The sequence below is a fragment of the Trichosurus vulpecula genome, chromosome 3, assembly GCF_011100635.1.
Source record: "Trichosurus vulpecula isolate mTriVul1 chromosome 3, mTriVul1.pri, whole genome shotgun sequence".
Lineage (NCBI taxonomy): Eukaryota > Metazoa > Chordata > Mammalia > Diprotodontia > Phalangeridae > Trichosurus > Trichosurus vulpecula.
This window is the reverse complement of record NC_050575.1, coordinates 70999752-71020037: the sequence shown is the minus strand read 5'-3', so window position 1 is coordinate 71020037 and position 20286 is coordinate 70999752. Positions and strand designations below refer to the sequence as shown.

The following is a 20286-nucleotide window of genomic DNA, read 5'->3' as shown; positions in this document are numbered from 1 at the left end:
CTATATCCTCTCTAATATTCCCCAGAGCATCAAGAAAGACTTCTTGGGGAGGTCATGGAACAAAATGTCTTATTCAACTAATAAAAAAGAAAAGAAGTTTATTTAAATGTTGAGCCCAGCTGACTTCTTATAGACCTCAAGAATAAGATGAGACTGAGGTAAGCAAGCTACTTGGGTCAAGATCAAGCCAGTCCCAAGGCAGGGATGTTCAGTGAGGCCAATGCTAAGGTGTTTGTGACCTACAAAGAAATCTCGACTCCATTCTGCTCATGGCCTCTGGAGGAAGCTAGATCCGGAAATTATCTCAGAGGCCATCTAGTCCAGTCCCCTCAACTTACAGATGAGGAAATTGAGACCCAGGGGAGTTAATTGACTTGTCCAAGGGCACACAGATAGTAAGTAAATATCAGAGATGGAATTTGAACCTAGGTTCTCTGACTCCAGCCCCAGCCCTCTTTCCACTTTGCTACCTTGACCCTCCCTGACCTCTCAGGTGGGGTTAAGGCATGTCGGGACATGGAAAAATACACAGAATATACTGCTTCTCAGTCGACACAGGTGAAGGATAATCTCACTGTTGGCTAACCTAGCAGAGTGTGTGTGTGTGTGTGTGTGTGTGTGGTGAAGTCCAACACAGGACTCCATGGTTCTGCTCACATAGGTCACATCTGTGACCATACTGGTTGGTTATTGGCCCTTAGCACTTCAGGAAAAGGCCCTACATTCTCTGCAATTCAGTGGTGTAGTGAGAAAAGTACTGGCCAGAAAATCTGGCTTTTAGACAGGCTGTCCCCAATTAGCTATGTGATCTTAAGCAAGCTTGCTTAATCTCTTTTTAAAAAGGAAAACGTTTTTTGCTTAATCTCTTTAAGTCACAGTTTCCTTCTCTGCAGAAATCTTATGGAATATAGAGCTAGAAGGGACAACAGAGGGACAATATCCCACCTCATTTGACAGATGAGGAGGCCCAGGGAGGTTAAATCACTGGCCCAAAATTACCCAGTAATAAAGGAGGCAATGGATTAGATCGGTGTTTCTCATCACCAGCCTTCAGGATGCTGCTGCAAGGTTTTCCAGTCCACAGAACTTGTCCTTACTTCTTAAAATGCCTGCAGTTAAAAAACTGACTCTCCTCCCCCAAGTGTCGAGTTCCTACTATTCACGCTTTCCTCCTCCGGTTTCCATTCACCATAGTTTCCTCAGCCATGCTAAGGCTTCAGAAGGCAGAGTGCCCCTCGATAGAAAAATCAGTTATTTTACCAGTCAAAAAAAATCACTTGTGTTGGAAAACAAACAGTCTGGAAAAACTCTTAACATCCATCACCCAGCGGTGTTTTTTTGGTTATAGGGTGGGCTATATTCGGCCTGCTGTCTTACATTTTCCCTCCAGGGGGCGACTTGCCACCACACAAAATTCTAGAGATGCCGCAAGGCTCATTGGACCCACGCCTAGAGCCTCATTTCTCATTGCCCTGCGGTCCTCTTGCCATTCCTTTCTGGGTGCAGAACTGAAAGCAAATGAGATTTCTGGCCCAAAGGCATGGTGTGACTTTGTTCCCTACCATGAAAAACAAGTCTCCACCATTTTTTAACCACTAACATATTTTTAAATTGTTTTATATTAAATTCTAAATCAAAGGGGAAGTTAGTCCAGTACAAGGCAATCAAGACATCCCAGTTCTCTGTCTCTCTTTGCTATTAGCTAGCTTTGCTTTTAAACTAGGGCCAATCATTTTTATGAGCAGCAGGTAATTTTAATGGAAAGAAAAACTGCATTTAGAGTAAGCTGATTTGAGTTTGAATCTTGGTTTGCCATTTCTTTAACCTAGATGACATTGAAGAAGTCATTTTGATTCTCTGGGTCGGTCATCTGTAAAATGAGGGGGGTGGATGTTCTCTGTGGTACCTGCTAGCTCTGATATTCCATGACGCGAGATAGTAAAATGAGAACTATGAGTACCTTTAGCAAAAAACCTCCTGGAACGAGGCCACTGAATGGAAAGTGAGACTCGAAATATGACATTTTTAAGGCAGGAGCCTAGGCAGGGATATTTTCTAGTCTATGGGTATCAACTGTCTTCAAGGTTATGCTGGAAGATATAACTCCAGTTCTTGAAATCTCATAATAAATGGGCAGATGGATTTAGTGGGGGGCTTCTGACATATCCAACCCTCTCATTAAATTCCAAAACATAGCTCTTTGTTTCTGCTGAAGACAAGTTGGATAACCATTATTAGGTTACTTGGGCTTGGGCTGAAAGTCTATAAGTTAGTCATTAAGATACACCAAATGCTCACTGTGAACAGAGGAAGGAAGATACACAATCCCTGTTTTTGAGGAATTCATTTTAATGGGAGAGACATCCCCCATATCAGAAGGCACATACCAGTGGGCAAAAGCCTGTATTCTCCTGCCATCACTATGGAGATACAGCATCAAGAAATGGGAAAATAAACTGGACTTGCAGTCAAAAGGCTTAGATTTGATTCCCAGCTCTGATACTTCCAGCAAAACGCTTACACATCCTGAGCATAACTTTTTTAATCTGCAAAATAGGAATGCTAAATTGTCGTACCTGCCTTAGAAGGCTGTTGTGAAGATCATTATAAAAATAAAATGATAAAATTAATAAATAATAAAATAAAAATTAATAAAATGATAAAAATAAAAATAACAGGCAACTTAGCTGATGGATAGTAGTGCTGGGCTTCAGTTAGAAAGACCTGGGCTCAGCTCCTGCCTCTGACACATACTAACTGTCAGACCCTGGACAAGTAAGTCATTTCAACTCTTGGCACCTGGGTAACTTTCTAAGACTGTAAATTAGAAGTCAATTGCTGCTGCTTGGCATCAATGAAGAGGGTCTCTACATACAGTGTTCCCTATGCTAACGAAATCACAGGTCTGGGAAAAAACAAGCTGATAACCAGCCACAATACACTAAAAACACATACATATCCCTTATACAAGATAGAGTGCCTTACTGAGGTATGTATTTTGAGAGTACATGCCCCATTTCTGTTTTTACTTTCACAAATAAATGTTAACATCTCAAATGGAGAAACGTACTTGTGAAAGTGGAACAGGTTCATGAACAGATTTGCATTCTGTTCTCTTTGTCTGAGGCTCTGAGGAACTGTGGCTGTTGAACACACACACACACACACACACACACACACACACACACACACACACATTCTTATACCTTGACTTTCCCCAGAGACAGAGCTCACAAAGAGCTCTCCCAGGAAGCTTCCCAGGCTGCCTTTAAAAAACACAACAGTTTATTAAAACTATTACTTATTAGTATCACTTTGTCTATCACCTTTCCTTGGTTGAGCTGCCAGAAACCATGCATCATAAGAGCTTCTGATTTTTGTGAAATGGCAGATGGATTTCAGAAGGGCCTGGGCAAAAGGAAAGAGAGTCAAGCCCCTCTATAAAACTGAGTCACTGAGCTAGACAATTCCTTTCATTTCTGGCTTGAAACCAGAGCACTGATGCGTCGAGAGGATAATAAATAAGATAGAATTGGTAGAAGCAGCCTGCTGAACAGGCACTGGATGCAAGGCACAGGAGTAAGCAACAGATTTGTCGGTCATGGATGCTAAGGGTCATCCTAGTCTGCTCCTGTTGATGGCAAATATTACGTGAGCATTGGATCTGGACTCCAGGAATTTCAGGGCTTCAGCTAGGCAACGAGGAGGGCTAAATGAAAGGATCTCCAAGGTGCCGTCTGGCTCTAATTCTTTCTCTGATCTATAAGTGATGGCTCTCCTTTCCATCAGCGTGGTACAATAGAAAGAATGCTGCAGTTAGAGTGCTTTCTCTAGAACTTACTATTGGTGTGACCTTGGGCAAGTCACTGCCTCTGTAAAATGAACAGCTTGGACTAGATGGCCTCTAAGGTCCTTTCTGGGCAGCTAGGTAGTGTAATGGATAGAGTGCCTTCCGCACAGTCAGGAAGACTCATCTTCCTGAGTTCGAACCTGGCCTCAGAGACTTAATTGCTATGTGACCTTGGGCAAGTCACTTAACTCTGTTTGCCTCAGTTTCCTCATCTATAAAATGATCTAGAGAAGGAAATGGCAAACCACTCCAGTATCTTTGCTAAGAGAACCCCAAATAAGATCACAGAGAATTGGACCTGACTGAAAACCACTGAACAACAAGATTCCTTCCAGTTCTCGATCTGTAATCTTGTGATCCTGGCATCTTCCAGTTCTAACTCCACGTCGATCCTATGAAGGTGCCAGAGTATGTAGCAGGCACAGCCTTGTTCACATGCTTGCTCCTCTAGGAAGCTCTCTTCTCAGGTATTAACTAAAGTTAAGGGCTGCAGACTATCATAAAAACATAAAGGCTGTTCTTTATGATTGTCTTCGGCTCTGATACTCATAGGGGTCCAAATAAGATAATAGATATCAAAGTGGTTTTGAAAAGTATAAGTGCTATAAAAACCTAAGGGATTGCCCTAATGGGGGGCAGGAAAGCCACCTCGGGGACGTGTCCTCAGCCCACCCAAGCCCTCTAGCTTGGAGGTTTTTGATTCCTGATCTCCACTCACTTGGTGTCTTTGCCAAGCCAGAACCAGCTGAAATGACCTTGTGAAGATCCCAGATGACTCAGGAAGAGCCAGGCCGACAGCAGTTTAAAGAAACTTCTGGCTCAGGGCCATTCAGCCAGACCCCAACTGTCTGGCCACTTTTTACTATCCAGTTTAGAATTCCCTTCCTGTTCATTGTCTGCTGTGGTAGGAGGGGGGAAGCCAGGGGCTGGGAGGCTCAGAGACTTTGAAGTTAATGACCTCTTTTCATTTCTCCCTGCCCGGGTCTGGCCAGTTCTCAGCAGCCCTTCCATTGTTCCTAGTGGCTGTTTCCATAGCATTCCAAAGCTCTGGGAGAACGAAGAACAGTCTCCTACTAAAGACAGCCTCCCCTCCTCAACAGTGAATGAATGAATGAATAAGTGAATGAATGAATGAATGAAAAAAGCATGTATTAAGTACTTTCTATGTGCTAAGTACTGGGCCAAGTACTGGGTGTACAAACAGAGAAGCAAGAGGTCACATTCTAATCGAGGTAGACAGCCCTTGTAAGAGTTCAGCTGCAGAGTTCAAATCAGACAGTGAAATGCCGGAGAGTCCTAAGGGCAGGTAGGATGGCCTAGAGACCCTTGTGATTCTGTGGCAGGGTAGATGGTAAGGCCAGCTGATCCTCCATCTTTTCAGGATTGAGGTACTCTGATCAATATAATAAAGCACAATAACTCCAAAGGACTCGTGATGAAAAATGCTATCCACCTCCAGAGAGAAAACTGATGAACTCTGAGTGCAGATGGAAGCTTATTTTTTCACTTTATTCTTCTTCCTTTTTTTTTTGTTCCAACATGGTTAATATGGAAATGTTTTACGTGGCTTCACATATATAATGGCTATCATATTTTGTGCTTACTCAATGAGTCAGGGAGGGACTGGAGGGAGAGAGAAAGTTTGGAACTCAAAATAAAAAATGTTAAAAAAAAAAAAAAAACCAGAAGGATTGTAGTGGATGACTTCTAGTGCATCCAAGGGAAGCCCTGCCCAGCCACCCTGGATGGGGTCTGGAAGTCCTCAGAGGATAAGGAGAAAGGGTGGAGGGGAAGGCAGTGCTCTTACTGAGGGCTCTTCCCACCTCACCTCCCCATAGGATCCAGGCAGCCCAGGGGTAAGGGGAGGAAGGAGAGAAGGGAGAGGAGGAAAGATGCTCCCTGCCCTACCCCACCCTACACCCTTAATTTCCAGTGAGATCTCTTTATTGTAGAGCCTCCTTCCCTTAGGGCTATAACAAAGATCGAGTTAGAGGTTTAAAACCTACCCTGTATTGGGGTCTTTTTGGTAAACCAAAAGCCCAGCTTCCTGGGTGGGTCCAGACAGACTCATCAATGATTCATCTCAGCATTGAACAGCATCACAGACCAGTACTAGAAGAAGTATAAGACCCCCAGAAAAACAACCCCAGTCCCTGAAGGATTCAGTTTTGGAACTCCAGCACATGAGCCTGGCTGTATGGTTGGTGGCTTAATACAGTTAGGTCCCTTACATGTGAAAAAGAAATCTCCCGAAGCAGTCTCTTGTTCCGTCATTTTTCGGTCCTATCTAATTCTTCACGATCCCATCTGGGGTTTTCTTGGCAAAGGTACTGGAGCACTTTGCCATTTCCTTATCCGGCTCATTTTGCAGATGAAGAAACCAAGGCAAACAGGGTTAAGTGACTTACCCAGGGTCACACAGCTAGGAAAATATCTGAGGCCAGATTTGAACCCAGGGAGATGAGCCTTCCTGACTCCAGGCCTGGCGCTCCATTCACTATACTACCTAGCTGCCCCTACAGCCCCACTAATTGGAACCTAATTATAAACTCAGTGAACCATTTATATCTGGCTGGTCCAAGACTCTATTTTCCATCTCATTCTGCCTGCTGAGCAGTCATCAGTACTCCTACTTTTTTTTTAACCTTTAGTTCTGGGCCCAGCTATCAAATCAATACTACTATTAGTAGTTGGCTAAAAGTCTCACCCAAGGTGACTCATCTAGTAGCTGTGGAAGGCAAAACTTGCACCCAGCTCTTAGAGTCTACAAGCCCTTCCCTCTCCCGCCCCCTTCCCTGCTCCTCTATCCCACAACCCTACCCTATGACAAGCCTTCTCTCTGCAGGGTAACAACTCAATTGTTAGGCTGGAGTAATCAATCACAGAATGATGTGATTGCCATCTGGATGCCAGAGGCAACGTCGGTGTCCGGATTGTCCGGTGGGCAAAAGCCTGTACTCTCCTGCCATCACTATGGAGATACAGCATCAAGGAATGGGAAAATAAACTGGACTTGCAGTCAAAGGACCTAGATTTGATTCCCAGCTCTCATACTTCTGGCAAAATGATTACATTCTCTTGGCATAACTTTCTTAATCTGCAAAACAGGAATGCTAAATTGCCGTACCTGCCTTAGAAGGCTGCTGTGAAGATCATTATAAAAATAAAATGGTAAAATTAATAAATAATAAAATAAAAATTAATGAAATGATAAAAATAAAAATAACAGAGGCAACTTGGCTGATGGATAGTGGAGCTGGGCTTCAGTTAGAAAGACCTGGGTTCAGCTCCTGCCTCTGACACATACTAACTGTCAGACCCTGGACAAGTAAGTCATTTCAACTCTTGGCACCTGGGTAACTTTCTAAGACTGTAAATTATAGGTCAGTTGCTGCTCAGCATCAATGAAGAGGATCTCTACATCCAGTGTTCCCTATACTAACAAAATCACAGGTCCAGGAAAACCAAGCCAATAACCACCCACAATATACTAAACATGCATACATATCCCTTACACGAGACAAAATGCCTTACAGAGGTATTTTGAGAGTACATGCCCCATTTCTGTTTTTACTTTCACAAATAAATGTTAACATCTCAAATGGAGAAATGTACTTGTGAAAGTGGAACAGGTTCATGGAACTTAGAGGCCATCTAGTCCAAGCTGTTCATTTTACAGAGGCAGTGATTTGCCCAAAGTCACACTGATAGTAAGTTCTAGTGAAAGCACTCGAACTGCAGCATTCCTTCTACTGTACCATGCTGCCTTGGCTGATGGAAAGGAGAGCCATCACCTATGGATCAGAGAGTTAGAGCCAGAAGGCACCTTGAAGATCCTTTGGTTTAGCCTTCTTCGTTGCCTAGTTGAAGCCCTGAAATTCCTAGAGTCCAGATGGCAATGTGTCCAGATTTGCCCACCGGACAATCTTGATCACAAAACTCACTAAGCATACTACATAGCCACATGTATTGATGAACTTTAGCAGATTTAAGTACTTGGAGGAGAAGGAGGAGAAACCTTGAAACTTGCTAAACCATCCTAAGTACCCTATCTGGGCCACCACTCCTGTCTCACTACTAGGGTGGTGGAAATAGTGCTAGTCTTGGAGTCAGGAAGACCTGAGTTTAAATTTGACCCCAGACCCTTAGTTGCATGACCTTGGGCAAATCACTTAACCTCTGTTTGCTTCAGGTCCCTTATCTGTAAAATGGGTGTAGCACCTACCTCCCAGGGTTGCTGTGAGGGTAAAATGAGATAATAATTGTGACACCCTTAAGACAGTGCCTGGCACGATGTAAAAGGGCACAAGGGAGGAGGGCAGGTATTTGTAAGAAGGAGCCCCTTTTCAAAAAATGAAGAAGGGAGGATCTGGAAGGGAATTAGGTTGAGGTGATTTTGAATATAGAGTTGGGGAGAAAAGAAAGGTTGTGACAGATGGCCTCAAATGTTTTTTAAGTGAAGCATGAAGCAAGGCCCAAAGGATGAGAATGTGGGAAAGGGTCATGGGGTGGCTTGAGGAAAGCAGAAGAGATTTGAGAATGGAATAGAGATTCAATCAGGGAAGAGTAAGATTGTCATGCAGCAGCGAGGACCCAAATGAAATGATGTAACATTAATTTGTCATGGACCCAATGATATTTAACATATAAATTTAAATTCCCTAATATAAATGAAGACAATGAAGAGAAGACTGAGCCAGGGACTGAACTCCTTGAAAAAGGAGAGATAGAGACCTCGGGTCCAGGAGAAAAAAAAGCCACCATTATCTGGGTAGGGCAACATATCTGTATGGAGGGAATCTCAAGGGGGAAGTAGCCAAGTGATGATGGTGAAGAAGCATCAAAATTCCCCCCTCTGGCCCAGCATGTGGCAGCCACCCAGTGCTGGCGGGGGTGGCTAGAGCCACAGGATCTTAAGTCCGATTTAAGGAGTTCCCCTAATCGCAAAGGGCATCTAGGTGGTACTGTGGATAGAGTGCTTGGTTGGGAGTTAGGAAGACAGCTGAGTTCAAATCCAACCTCAAATACTTATTGTGTGGCCCTGGGCAAGTCACTTAACCCTGTTTGCCTCAGTTGCCTCATCTGTAAAATGAGCTAGGAGAAAGAAATGGCAAACCACTCTTAGTATCTTTGCCAAGAAAATGGAGCCATGAAGAGGCTGAGATGACTGAAAAAAATGACTGAGCAGACTTCCCTGATTGCGAAGAGACGTAAGTGTGAGAGGAAATGTAATATGAAGGAGTATACGTGTGTGTATCGTGAAGTTTCTTGACAATTAATTGGGCCTTCCATAAGATTTAATGGAATGCAAGGAAGGTCAGGGTGAAATGAGGCATTTCTATGCCTCATTTCTGATTTGGTCCCTCAGCACAAAATACTCCAAATATTGGATAGTTAACAAAAGATTCACTTAGGGTAAGGATTCTCAACCCAGATCCTCATCCAGGATACCTACCTCTTGGATTCAACTGAGCTGTTGATCATGGTGGTGGATCAGTCAAGCAACAAGGAGCCCTTTGTGGGTTTTGGGTTCAGTATTTTTTTTTTGTATTCCGGAGTCTCCAGGTGTTTTCTGTGTCTCACCCCATGCCTGGAATGCTCTGCCTCCATGAATGATCTGACTACAATCCTCTCTGGCTTCAAGTTCCAACTAAAATCCCACCTCCTACCCGAAGATTTCCCTCTCCCCTCTTAATCCTAGGGCCTTTCCTCTGTTAATCATTTCCTATTTATCCTGTATATAGCTTTCTTTGTATATATTTGTTTCTACATCTTCTCCCCCATTAGATGGTGATCTCCTCGAGGACAGGGACTGTCTTTTGCCTCTTTTTGTATCTCCAGTGCTTAGTATAGTGCCTGGCACATACTAGGCGCTTAATAAATGTTTATTGAACTGAACTGAATTGAAGGAGACCTGGAAGCCCTGTCAATGGCCTGAGACCTATTTCCCGGAGCCAACTGAACTTTGAGGCCTTTTCAAGGAAAAGCTAGCCTGACCAGCATCTGACAGAGCCTTAGATATCCTTTCCACCACCATTATTAGGGTGAGGAGGTGAGAAGAATGGGCAGGACAGGAATGAGGATGGGGAGTGGAGAGGGGTGGTCCGGTAGGGTCCTTTTAATTGGGTTTCCAGGTTTCTTCTCTTATACCTCAAAGTATTTAAATCCGCTAGAGTCATTAAAATGTGTAGCCACGTGGTATGTTTAGTGATTCCGTGATTAACAATTCTAATATAAGAATTGCGTTAAGGCACCCAGCAGAGTGGACGCTTGTCATAGGGTAGGGTCTCGTACAGAGCGGCAGGGAGGGGTCTGGAGGTGGGGTGGAGTCCGTGAGATCTGGGTGCAAGTTCTGCCTCCACCCCCTACAAGCTGAACGACCTTGAGGAAGCTTTTTCCCCCAGGCAGCTCTCTTAAAATATTAATTGCCCGTAGATGAAATCCGACGTCCAGATCAAAAGGAAAAAGAGAGGGGGCGCTCCAAGGGGTGTCACTGACCGAGAAATTGCTGTTTGAGCGTGTAGAAGGCAACACCCGCCACGCTCCAGTTCTAATCGTAGCAGGAAAGGACTTCAGACACATTTTAGACCGTCCTGGACTGGCGATTCCCCAGAGCCGCAGGAGCCAGCAATGGAACATTTCCCAAACGAGGTCAGCAAGTTTATGCCACCCTCCTCTACCCAGGGTGGGAATGCAAACTTGGAAGGGAGCAACGGCCTGAGGGTCAAGGGTTAGAGTGGAAGCTTAGTGCTTGAAGGAAAGGGACAAGGCCGAGCAGTGCCTAAGACTAACGACACTAAAACTTAAAGCCGCGTGGGAAGGCGAGAGAGAGCTTAGGGGCGGGGCCGGGAGGAGGGAGAGCGCTTGAGGCGCGGTGGAAGAGAGACTACAATCCCCATCAGCCCCGGGGGAATCCGGAGAGGCGGCGCATGCGCGAGGGGCGGCCCCCAACTCCCCCAGTGAGGGAGGGAGGGAGGTCCCTGGCGACGGCTGCCGGGGCTGGGAGTCAGCTGCCGCGGGACCGGTGTGCGCTGAGGCACCGCCGCCGAAAGTGGGCTTGGGCGTGCGGCGGCCACCGGCTGGCATTTGAGCCGGCCCTGCGCGGCCGCGGAGCGGAGCCAGCCGTGGGGCGGGCGGCGCCAGGTCCAGTGCTGAGCTCCCGGAGCGGGAGGCGGGGAGGCTGCCCGCCCGCGGCTGCAGCCCCCGGCTCCTGCAGCTGAGGAGGGATGCGTGAGTTTCGCCTCAGCTCCCGGGGCAGGATGTGGGAGTAGGACAAAGGCTGCCCGAGGGGGCGGGGAGAGCAGCTGCCCGGAGCACCAGCCCGGGGCTCAGCTAACGGACCGGGCAAGTTTTCTTTGCTCTCTTCCCACTTTAAACTTGCAAAAAAGAAAAAATCCCAGAGCCCTGGAGAGGAGATTCAGAGGGGAGAGGGCGTTGCAGGTAGCGAAATGGGGGGGCGGGGGAAGGTGCCCAGGCTTCCAGGGGCTCGAGGACCTCTAGTGCACGGCCGCGCTGTCACAGGCTGGAGAAGGTGGCGGGGCTGCGGGCGGGGGCAGGAGCTCGGGACCGGAGAATTGGGGCGCTCCACAGCCCCAGTTAAAGTTATCTCTCTTTGCCCAGGTGCGCCCTGAGATCCCCGGCAGCCCCGAACCCCAGCAGAGAGAAGCGAGGATGGATGAGCGATGGTGGGAAGGACACCTGGCATTGGATATCCACTGTACGCTCAGAGAAAAGGTCAGTTTCTTGCCGCCCCCCTCCCGCCTTTGCTTATTGAGCAGCCCTTCTGGGGTGACTGGATTGTTGGCTCTCCCTTTCGCCCTCCCACGGTCGTCCTTGAGCTCACTTCTGCCGGGTGAGAACTCTGAACTCCGACTTCTCTTTTATTCGTGGTCTCCGACCTGCTCATTTATTGTCCAAGATCTCGAATGAGGCAGAAGGGACTGTCTGGTGAAATTCTAGCCAGACCTTTGTGCATATTGATAACTCGTGATGTTTGCACATTAGGGACCTTCGAAAGCAAAAAAGAAAACAAAAAAAAAAGCTCTCCTAAAAAACAACTAATCGCCGTGGGATGCGAGTCTGCATACTGGGGGTGACTACCCAACCCACAAGCCAATTAAATTGACTGCTGCAGACGCCTTGGGGGAAAGAAAGCTAGGCTGTTAGTAGAGGAGACACAAAGCCCGGTGGCAGAAGGGGGAAGCAGGTGGGGAAAGGTAACCAAACATTCAGCAAGATGAAATATGATCTCTATCCCACCCTCTCTTCTCCACCCCCACCCCAATCTCCATATGGGCATTGGAAAGCTAAAATGGAACAGATATGCTAGAAGCACCTGTCTGTGCTAGTACCCCCATTTAAAACTGATAAAGGATTTTTCTACTAGACTTTAAGTAATTGGTGAGGAAAAATGGATTTTTTTCCCCTAATGGCATAGTCCAGTGCCCTCCTTCTCAGGAAATAGAACTTATAGTCTCCTGATCTAACCTTGCCTTTGACTTCCAGTGGGCCTGATAAAAACAGATTTCCCTTATTTGACTTGAGAATGGGGATAGGAGCTCCTGAGTATTTTCTTCTACTTGAAGAGCGGTTTTATTTAAACCAGTTAAAAATGTTTGTCTAAATTCTATGTGTTGGGAAGTCTTGGAATTTTTTTTTGCAACCTTAGTTGTGATTTCTCTTTGACACCCATTTGGTATCAGTACCTTAAACTCTGTGAGTTAAAAAGTGAACCAACAGCTCATTCTAGCATTTCAGGTGAGAGTAGCTATGTAAAATTGACCTCACCATTATTAGTACATCCCTAGGTTTCTTTATTGCCAGTAAATTCTTTCCCTCAGACCTTTTTAACAGATGTTAAAATACCAAAATAAGGCAAAAGATATTGTGGAATATTGGGTCCAAGTTCCACTTCTGACATTACACATGAATCTCAGTGCCTCAGGCAGCAATATAGGCAGAGAAAGTACCAACCTGCATCGGTAGAGGGAATTTCCTTATCCAGGAGTTACCCCATATTAATGAAATCACAGATCTAGTCCTTATGGTTCCCTCTCTCCTTAGGTGGCTCATGGATTTAGAGCTAGAAGGGAATTTAGAATTCTTCTAATCCAACTCCCATCCCCACACAGGAAGCTAAAAGGCAAGGAAGAATCGGTTCATTGAGCTTTGGTTGGGAAAGTGAGGATAATCCAGGGGTTAGGGGATGTCCCACTCTTCTTCTGGAGGGTTTACGCATTTGAATCTTTCCCCATCTTGAGTTTTCACTGACCATCCAACTCTTACTGTTCTTGGAAAAGCCACATTCTATGGAATGTTGTAGTTGAAAGGACCTTAGAGGCTGTTTAGTACTGCACTTAGTCTTATAGAGGAGGAAAACTGAGATTCAAAGATATTAAGTGACAACCAACATTTATTAAGTGCATACACTCTGCCAAGGGCTATGTATGCCAAATACTGGGGATATAAAGACTAAGTGACACAGTTCCTGCCTTCAAGGAGTTTGCAGTCTAATGGGGAAGAATTATGTAAGCCACTGTTTTAAGTAATGATACCTAATGCTATAATTGGAGCAACCAGTAGCACATTTTGCAATATTAGGGGTACTGACACATTGGCCCTTGCCCTTTTTAAAACTGAATTTTTGGTTGAATCAGCTCAGTATTGCTGCATGAAGGGGAGAATTAGAATAAGAATTTTCTGCAGATGAGGTCAATGTGCCTTCATAAATAGTCACACCAGAGCTCCTGGAAGACAGTGAAGCAAAGTAGCCCACACAGGGATTAGTCCCATGACCTTGGCCTCAGTAGAACCAGGGTCTAACCACCTAAGCTAGTCATTCTCTCATCAGCTGGGGTAATGGGGAATTGACTGGCCACTGTAATCAGAAACATTCTTTCTTTCCTTCCATTCTGGGAGACCCTTTTCAGATTCCCTGACCCTCCTTCCTGTTCAGACTAGTAGGGCGGTGCTTCACCTTGGCCTGATGGTCACATGCTTTAAACACACAAATTCCTCCTTCTGTTGGCTCCGTCTCTGGCCTCATTAACTTGACTGTGATTAGGAACAGGCTTGAGAGGCTGACATCTGAGCTCTGTGCTTGGGAGAGCTGGGACCCCAGAGCTTCTTCCAGCTCAGTGCTCTGGGTTGGGGGAAGGGGAGGGAGGAGGTGGTCCTTGTCCCGTTCCACTGAGTCTGGATAAGAAATTGTGATGAGGAGGTGCCTAGAAAGCTTGGGAGTTCAAGTCTATAGGCACTTTCTCACAATTTTGGTTGATTCTGCAAAGTGTTGCTATGTACGGGGGAGAATTAGAATGAGGATTTTCTGCAAGGTCAGGATTCCTTCCTAGTCACACCAGGGCTGTCTGTTTAACCTTGGGTCGCTTTGAGTCTTCCCAGCCCCTCATCCCACATGTCCCATCAGTTGCCAAGTTAATGTTATTTCTGCCTCCACACGTTTTTATCCAGTGCCTCCTCTGTATTCCCACTGCAACCACTGTCCTTCAGTCTCCCCTCTCACCTTACCTAGGTGATCTTAATTGCCTCCTAATGATATTCCTGTTTGGAGTGGATGCCCTTTGCAGTCTCTCCTTCATACCACTGCCAGAGTCATTTTCCTAATGTTCCACTCTGATGTCAGTGGATATCTCCACCTGGGTGTCCTGCAGAACCTCCAAAGTCAATAAGTACAAAATAACTCATTGTTTTCCCTCCTCCTCCCAAGCCCACTCTTTGATCATCCATTCTCTTTCATCTTCAGTTTCTCCTTATTTACTGGCTCCCTCATCCTTAACTCCCCTTAATGCTGTCACCCCTCAGTCTTTCCATCCTTATCTTTTATCCCTTCCTGGGCAAACTTCCAGGAAAAGTTATCTGTACTTGGTGCCTTCACTCTTTTGCCTTCTGAAATTGCCTTCACTTCTGAAACTTCTCCATTTCCCCAATATTAGCAATAAACTATATGATAAATCTAATGTCCATTTCTCAGTTCTCATGCTTCTGGACCTCACTGCAGCTTTTGACACTTAGCTACTCCCCTACTTTTGGATACTCTCTTCTCTCACCTTGCCGCCTGTAATGCTGCTCTCTCTTGGTCTTCTTCCCTGCCTCTCTCTGATTTTCAGTGTCCTTGGCTGAATCATCATGTATGTCCTACCACCCCACTATAGAGATCCTCCAAGGCTTTGTCTTCTTAGATTTCTCTAGAAATCTCTAGATTTCTGTTGATAGATTTGACTTTTATATCATCCACACATTGTGTCCTTTTCTCCCAGATAGCCATCCCTTACAAGAAAGAATAAAAGAGAGGAAAGAAAAAAAGATCTGTAAAATTTACCCAACATATTAAAAAAAACTCTAATTTTATAATTAGTGCTTCACCTCCATGGTCCCTCACTTCTGCAAAGAAGAAGGGAAAAAAGGTTCTTTTAAAAAAATCTTTTCAGCTTTCATGGGTCCAGCGATAATCTCTCTTCAGATAACTACCAGTACTATATACCCAACCCTCCTGTCAGGCATCTCCAACTGTCTGCTAGATATCACCTGGATTTCTCCAGTTTCCTCAAGCTCAATGTGTCCAAAATGGTTGATTCTAGCCCCTCCTGGTCAAATAAGATAATATTTGTAAAGCACTTAGCACGGTACTCAGCCTTATTCCTCTCCCCTAAATCCACCCCTCCACCAAACTTCCCTATCTCTGTTAGAGACATCCCAACCTTCCCAATCCCCCATATTTGAGACCTCAGAGTCATCTTAGACTCTTCACTCTCCCTTACTAGCTCCATATCTAGTCATTTGGCAGGGTTTGTAAATTGTCTAAACAGCATCTCTCACATCTGTGTCCTTCCCTCCACGCGCTGTTGACTGTGGAGCATTTGCCAACATCTTAGTTACAGTCCTCCTCACTTGGACTAGTGCGTTAGAACCCCATTTAGCCTATACTTCTGTTGTTTTCCCCTCCCTCCAGTCTCCACTCCAAAATACTCTCCCTGAAGTACAAGTCTGTGTCACTTCCCTCCTTACAGTAAATAGACATTTAAAATACATTAAAAGCTATTCTTTAATGGTCAGTCAGTCTCTAATGGTCTGTGAACCAACAGTTCTCAAAAGGAGAAATTAATACAATCAGTAAGTGTATGGAAGGCTGTTAACACCCTCAAACTCCTTAGAACTGATAAAGATAAAAGACAACAAAGGTCAATATTGGAGGGGCTGTGGGAAAACAAGGATACTTAGTCCATACTTGATTGAACTATAAACTGATTAGACAGTTCTGGAGAACAATTTGGAATTCTGTAAGAAAAGGCACTAAATTCTTCACTCCCTTTTGAGCTCACTGTTAATGTGTGTAGTAAGTGTGACAAAAAGAAAGACCCCATATATTTAAAAAATGTTCATAGCATTCTTTGTGGCAGCCAAAATGCTGGAAGCAAAATGAATGCAGTGGAATGGCTGAATAAATTGTGGCCTATGAATGATTATCATTATACCTTAAGAAATAAAATGATGACTAGGAGGAATTCAGAGAACTATGGGAAGACCTGTATGAATTGATGAAGACTAAAGTGATAGAGAATTCCCTCAGTCCAGGCTGGCAAAATCTCTCACAGCTTGTGCATGGCAAGGGTGAGACACCAGTCCTTTGCCTACAGCTCCCGTTGCATCAGAAGATATAAGATAAACATGGCACTTTATCTTGGACATAGGTAGGATCTCAGTTTTCTGTGTTCCCCCTGTTTCTTGAGAAGAGCTAAATAAGCTCTTGTAAGTTAGCATTATGCTCAGAATGTTCCCTAATTCAAGTTTTCAAAACAGTTGTTATAGTCAAAGCAACTGTGCCAACTTCTCAGCCTGGCATTTTAAGCCCTTCCAGTGTGGTTTTGGCCAACCTTTCCACATTTATTGCACATGCTTCCTTTCGGTCACTCTGTACCCTCTGAACTGGCTTGCTTTATGATTCCCCTACTGTATTCCCCCACCATCCCTGCAGAGCACTCCCTCCTCAATTTTTCGTGTTTCAGAATCCTTAGCTTTCTTCCAGGCTCAACTGAGGTTGTCCTGAGGATGTGAAATTTTCTCTGATTCCCCCTGAGAATGAGGGTTCTCCTTCTCAAATTAACTTGCACACAATAATAATAACCCTAGTAGCTAGAATTTATGTAGTGCCTATGTTCCAATTCCTCCTGGGAGTGAGGGTTCTTCCCCTTCTCGAGTTAACTTGCTAATAATAACAATGATAATAATAATTGCTAGCAATTACATAATGTCTACTATGTTCTGATTCCCTCTGGGAGTAAGGGTTCTTTCCCTTCTCAAATTAACTTGCACATAATAACTAGCATTTATGTAACACCTACTATATTCCAGGCATCTTGTTAAAGGCGTTAGAAATATTGTCTGTGTAAATGTTGCATGCCTCCAAATAGAATGTAAATATGTTCCTCAAGGGCAACAACTATTTTCCTGTTTTAGGTTTTTATCCCCATCACCTAGCGTGTAGCAATTGCCTAATAAGTGCTTGTTAGATTGAATTGGTGTAATGGATAGAGTTTAGGACTTCAGTTAGAAAACCTGTGTTCAAATCCTACCACAGACTGCTGTATGAAATCATGAGTAAGTCAGTTAATCTCAGTTTTCCCGCTTATAAAATGCATATAGTACTTGAATTATCTGTCTTGCTGGGTTCTTGTGAAGAAAGCATATTTGATACCTTAAGGTGCTTTATGAGTATGAGTTACTGCTCAAAATCCTTTGGTGGTTGCCCTTTGTCTTCTGAATAAAATTTAAATTCTAGACCTTTTACAGGGGTTCTTGACCTGAGGTCTATGAGCTTTTTTATTTTTTCCAAATAATTATTTTTTCAAGCAATGCCCCCTCCATTATCAAGCATTTTTTTTTAACCACCCTCCACCCACTGAAAAAGAAAGAACCCTTCTATCACATAAGCATAGCCAAGCAAAACAAATTCCCACGTTGGCCACATCCAAAAATACGTTTCTCATTTTGCATATTAGTCCATTACCTCTATGCCTGACACGTAGTAGGTGCTTAATAAATCTCGATTGATGAGGTGGACAGTGTTCTTCATCAGTCGTCTGGAGTCGTGGCTGATCCTGGTGTTCACAAGAGTTCTAAGTCTTTTAGAATTGTTAGTGTTTATAATATTGATGTTACACTGTAAATTATTCTGATTCTGGTCACTTCATTTAGCGTCAGTTTGTATATACAGGTTTTCCCAGTTCGTTCGGGAACGGTCACTTTCCTTATAGCAGAATAGTATTCCGTTAGATTCATATTGTTCAGCCACTGCCCAGTTCATGGGCACCCTCAGTTCTTTGCTACTATAGAAAGAGATGTTATAAATATTTTTGTACGTAATGCTACCTTTCCTTGTTTCCTTGATCTCTCTGGGGGTACTGCCTACTAGAGGTATTAATAGGTCAGAGGACACAGTTTATTAACTTTTAGGGAACATTCCAAATTGCTTTCCAGAGTGTCCGGACCAGTGCACAGTGCCATTAGCAGTGCATCAATGTATTTAAAGTAAATCTGTCATTCGCATTTTTGGTTAGCTTTGCCAATCTGACCAGTGTAATGTGGAGCCCCAGAGTTGCTTTGGTTTGCATTTCTCTAATTATTAATGATTTGTAGCATTTTTTCGTATGCCTATAAGTAGCTTGAGTTTCTTTCCTTGAGAGCTGCCTGTTCATATCCTTTGATTACTTATCAATTAGGCAATGGGTCTTATTGTTAGAAATTTGAATCAGTTCCTGTTTACCTTAGAATTGAGGTCTTTATGATAGAAACTCGATGCAGTTTCTTTTTCCCAGTTGTTTCCCCTCTCAGTTGTATTTGTACAAAAACTTTTTAATTTTATGTAATCAGACTTGTCCATTTTGTCTTCTGTGATCCTTTGTTCCTTGTTTGGTCATTAACTCTTTCCCTATTCATAGATCCAGAAAGGTAATTTCTTCCTTATTCCTCTAATTTGCTTATGATGTGACCTTATCTAGGTCATAGATCCATTTGGAGTTTTTCTTGATATATAAAGTATGAGATATTGGTCAAAATCTAATTTCTTTCATATTGCTGTCTAGTTTTCCCGGATATTTTTTGTTAGATAGTGAGGCTTTATATAACCTGTTTTTTTTTTTCATTTTGATAACTGTATTTCAATACAATCTGTTTCCTTTGTCAGACTGTTTAAAAACCTTCTGAGAATGGGTCCATAGACATTGCCAAGAGGGTCCATGACACAAAAAGGTTAAGGACTCTTGCTCTGCATTCTGGCTCCAGCTTACCTATCCAGCTTTTACTTCTTTCTATTCCTATCATGCCACCATCTCCTGTCGCTGTGACTTCACTTATGCCCCCTGACTACCATGTTTGGATTAGCTCTCCCCTCCTCAACCATCTCTTCCTGAAATCAGTCCCTTGCTTCTTGAGGGTCAGTCTTATTCCCAAGTGAAAGGTCCCTCCTTCCTCAAATCTTTCAATACTTTGCTCAACTTTCACCTGCCTTCATTCTCTTCCATATCTTGTACTTGTATTATATCTAATACCCAGCTCCCAGTCAGGCTATGAACTCCTTAAGGGCAACACTTGTATCTCTAGTGATTTACTATGTGTAGCATTTCATAGGATCTATAGGTCAAAGAGACATCAGAGGTCATCTAGCCTGTCCCCCTCAGTGTAGAGAGAAGAAATTTAGATGTTTCATGAATATGTGGAGCAGGGTGGTGGAAAAAAGGTCTGATTTGCCGTCAGAGAATCTGAACTTGAACTCTGTTCTGCTCCTCAGTACCTCTGTGGCCTTGGACAAATTACAGTCTCTCTGAGCCTCAGTTTACATATCCATAAGATTTAGGGGTTGGAACTGGATGACTTTTGAAGTTACCCATATGAAGTCACCATGCCTTTTATGAGTTTGCATTTAGTTAAGAATAGAATTACCAAGAACAGTTAGCATTTAGCAGTTCCACATAACTGAAACAGTTTAAGCCCTGAAAGCTTCGATTTTAAATACAGTGAGCTCAAAGGATGACAAGGTTATTTTGGCCCAAAGTAGGTTAGGACTAGTTTAAATGCTATATCTGTCCTCTCTAGATTGATTGGCTAGTCTCTGAGGAAAAGGTTGGAAAGAAACTTCCCAGGAATGCTCAATGCCGGTTTTGTCTTGCTTAGGCCTTTAGCAGCAGGTGGTCTCTAAAGAAAGGACTCGAGCCACAAGGCCTGACAGAGGATGACAGGTTAGCCTTGAGTAACCTGGGAATAAAAGCTTGCAATTTGTCACACAGGGCTCAATGAATATCTGCTAGGCTTCCAGAAGGAAGTGATTTTCCCCTTATCAGATATTGCTCTCAGCAGGTGGGTGTAATTAGAAAATTACTTATTAGAGGAGGAGCAGATGCACTGGTCAGGACCAAAGTACAATTTAA

The 20286-nt window shown here is 43.9% G+C and overlaps 1 protein-coding gene across 1 annotated transcript in view; it reads left to right on the top strand.

Moving 5' to 3' along the window:
* The first annotated feature begins 10908 nt into the window (after positions 1–10908).
* CCNJL (cyclin J like) overlaps positions 10909–20286 on the top strand; it is a 51189-nt gene continuing 41811 nt past the window's right edge. The window contains exons 1-2 of the mRNA XM_036753020.1: positions 10909–11080; positions 11471–11584. Of these exons, the coding sequence (XP_036608915.1) occupies positions 11522–11584 (63 nt within the window). The 5' untranslated portion in view covers positions 10909–11080; positions 11471–11521. The remainder of the gene's footprint in view (positions 11081–11470; positions 11585–20286) is intronic.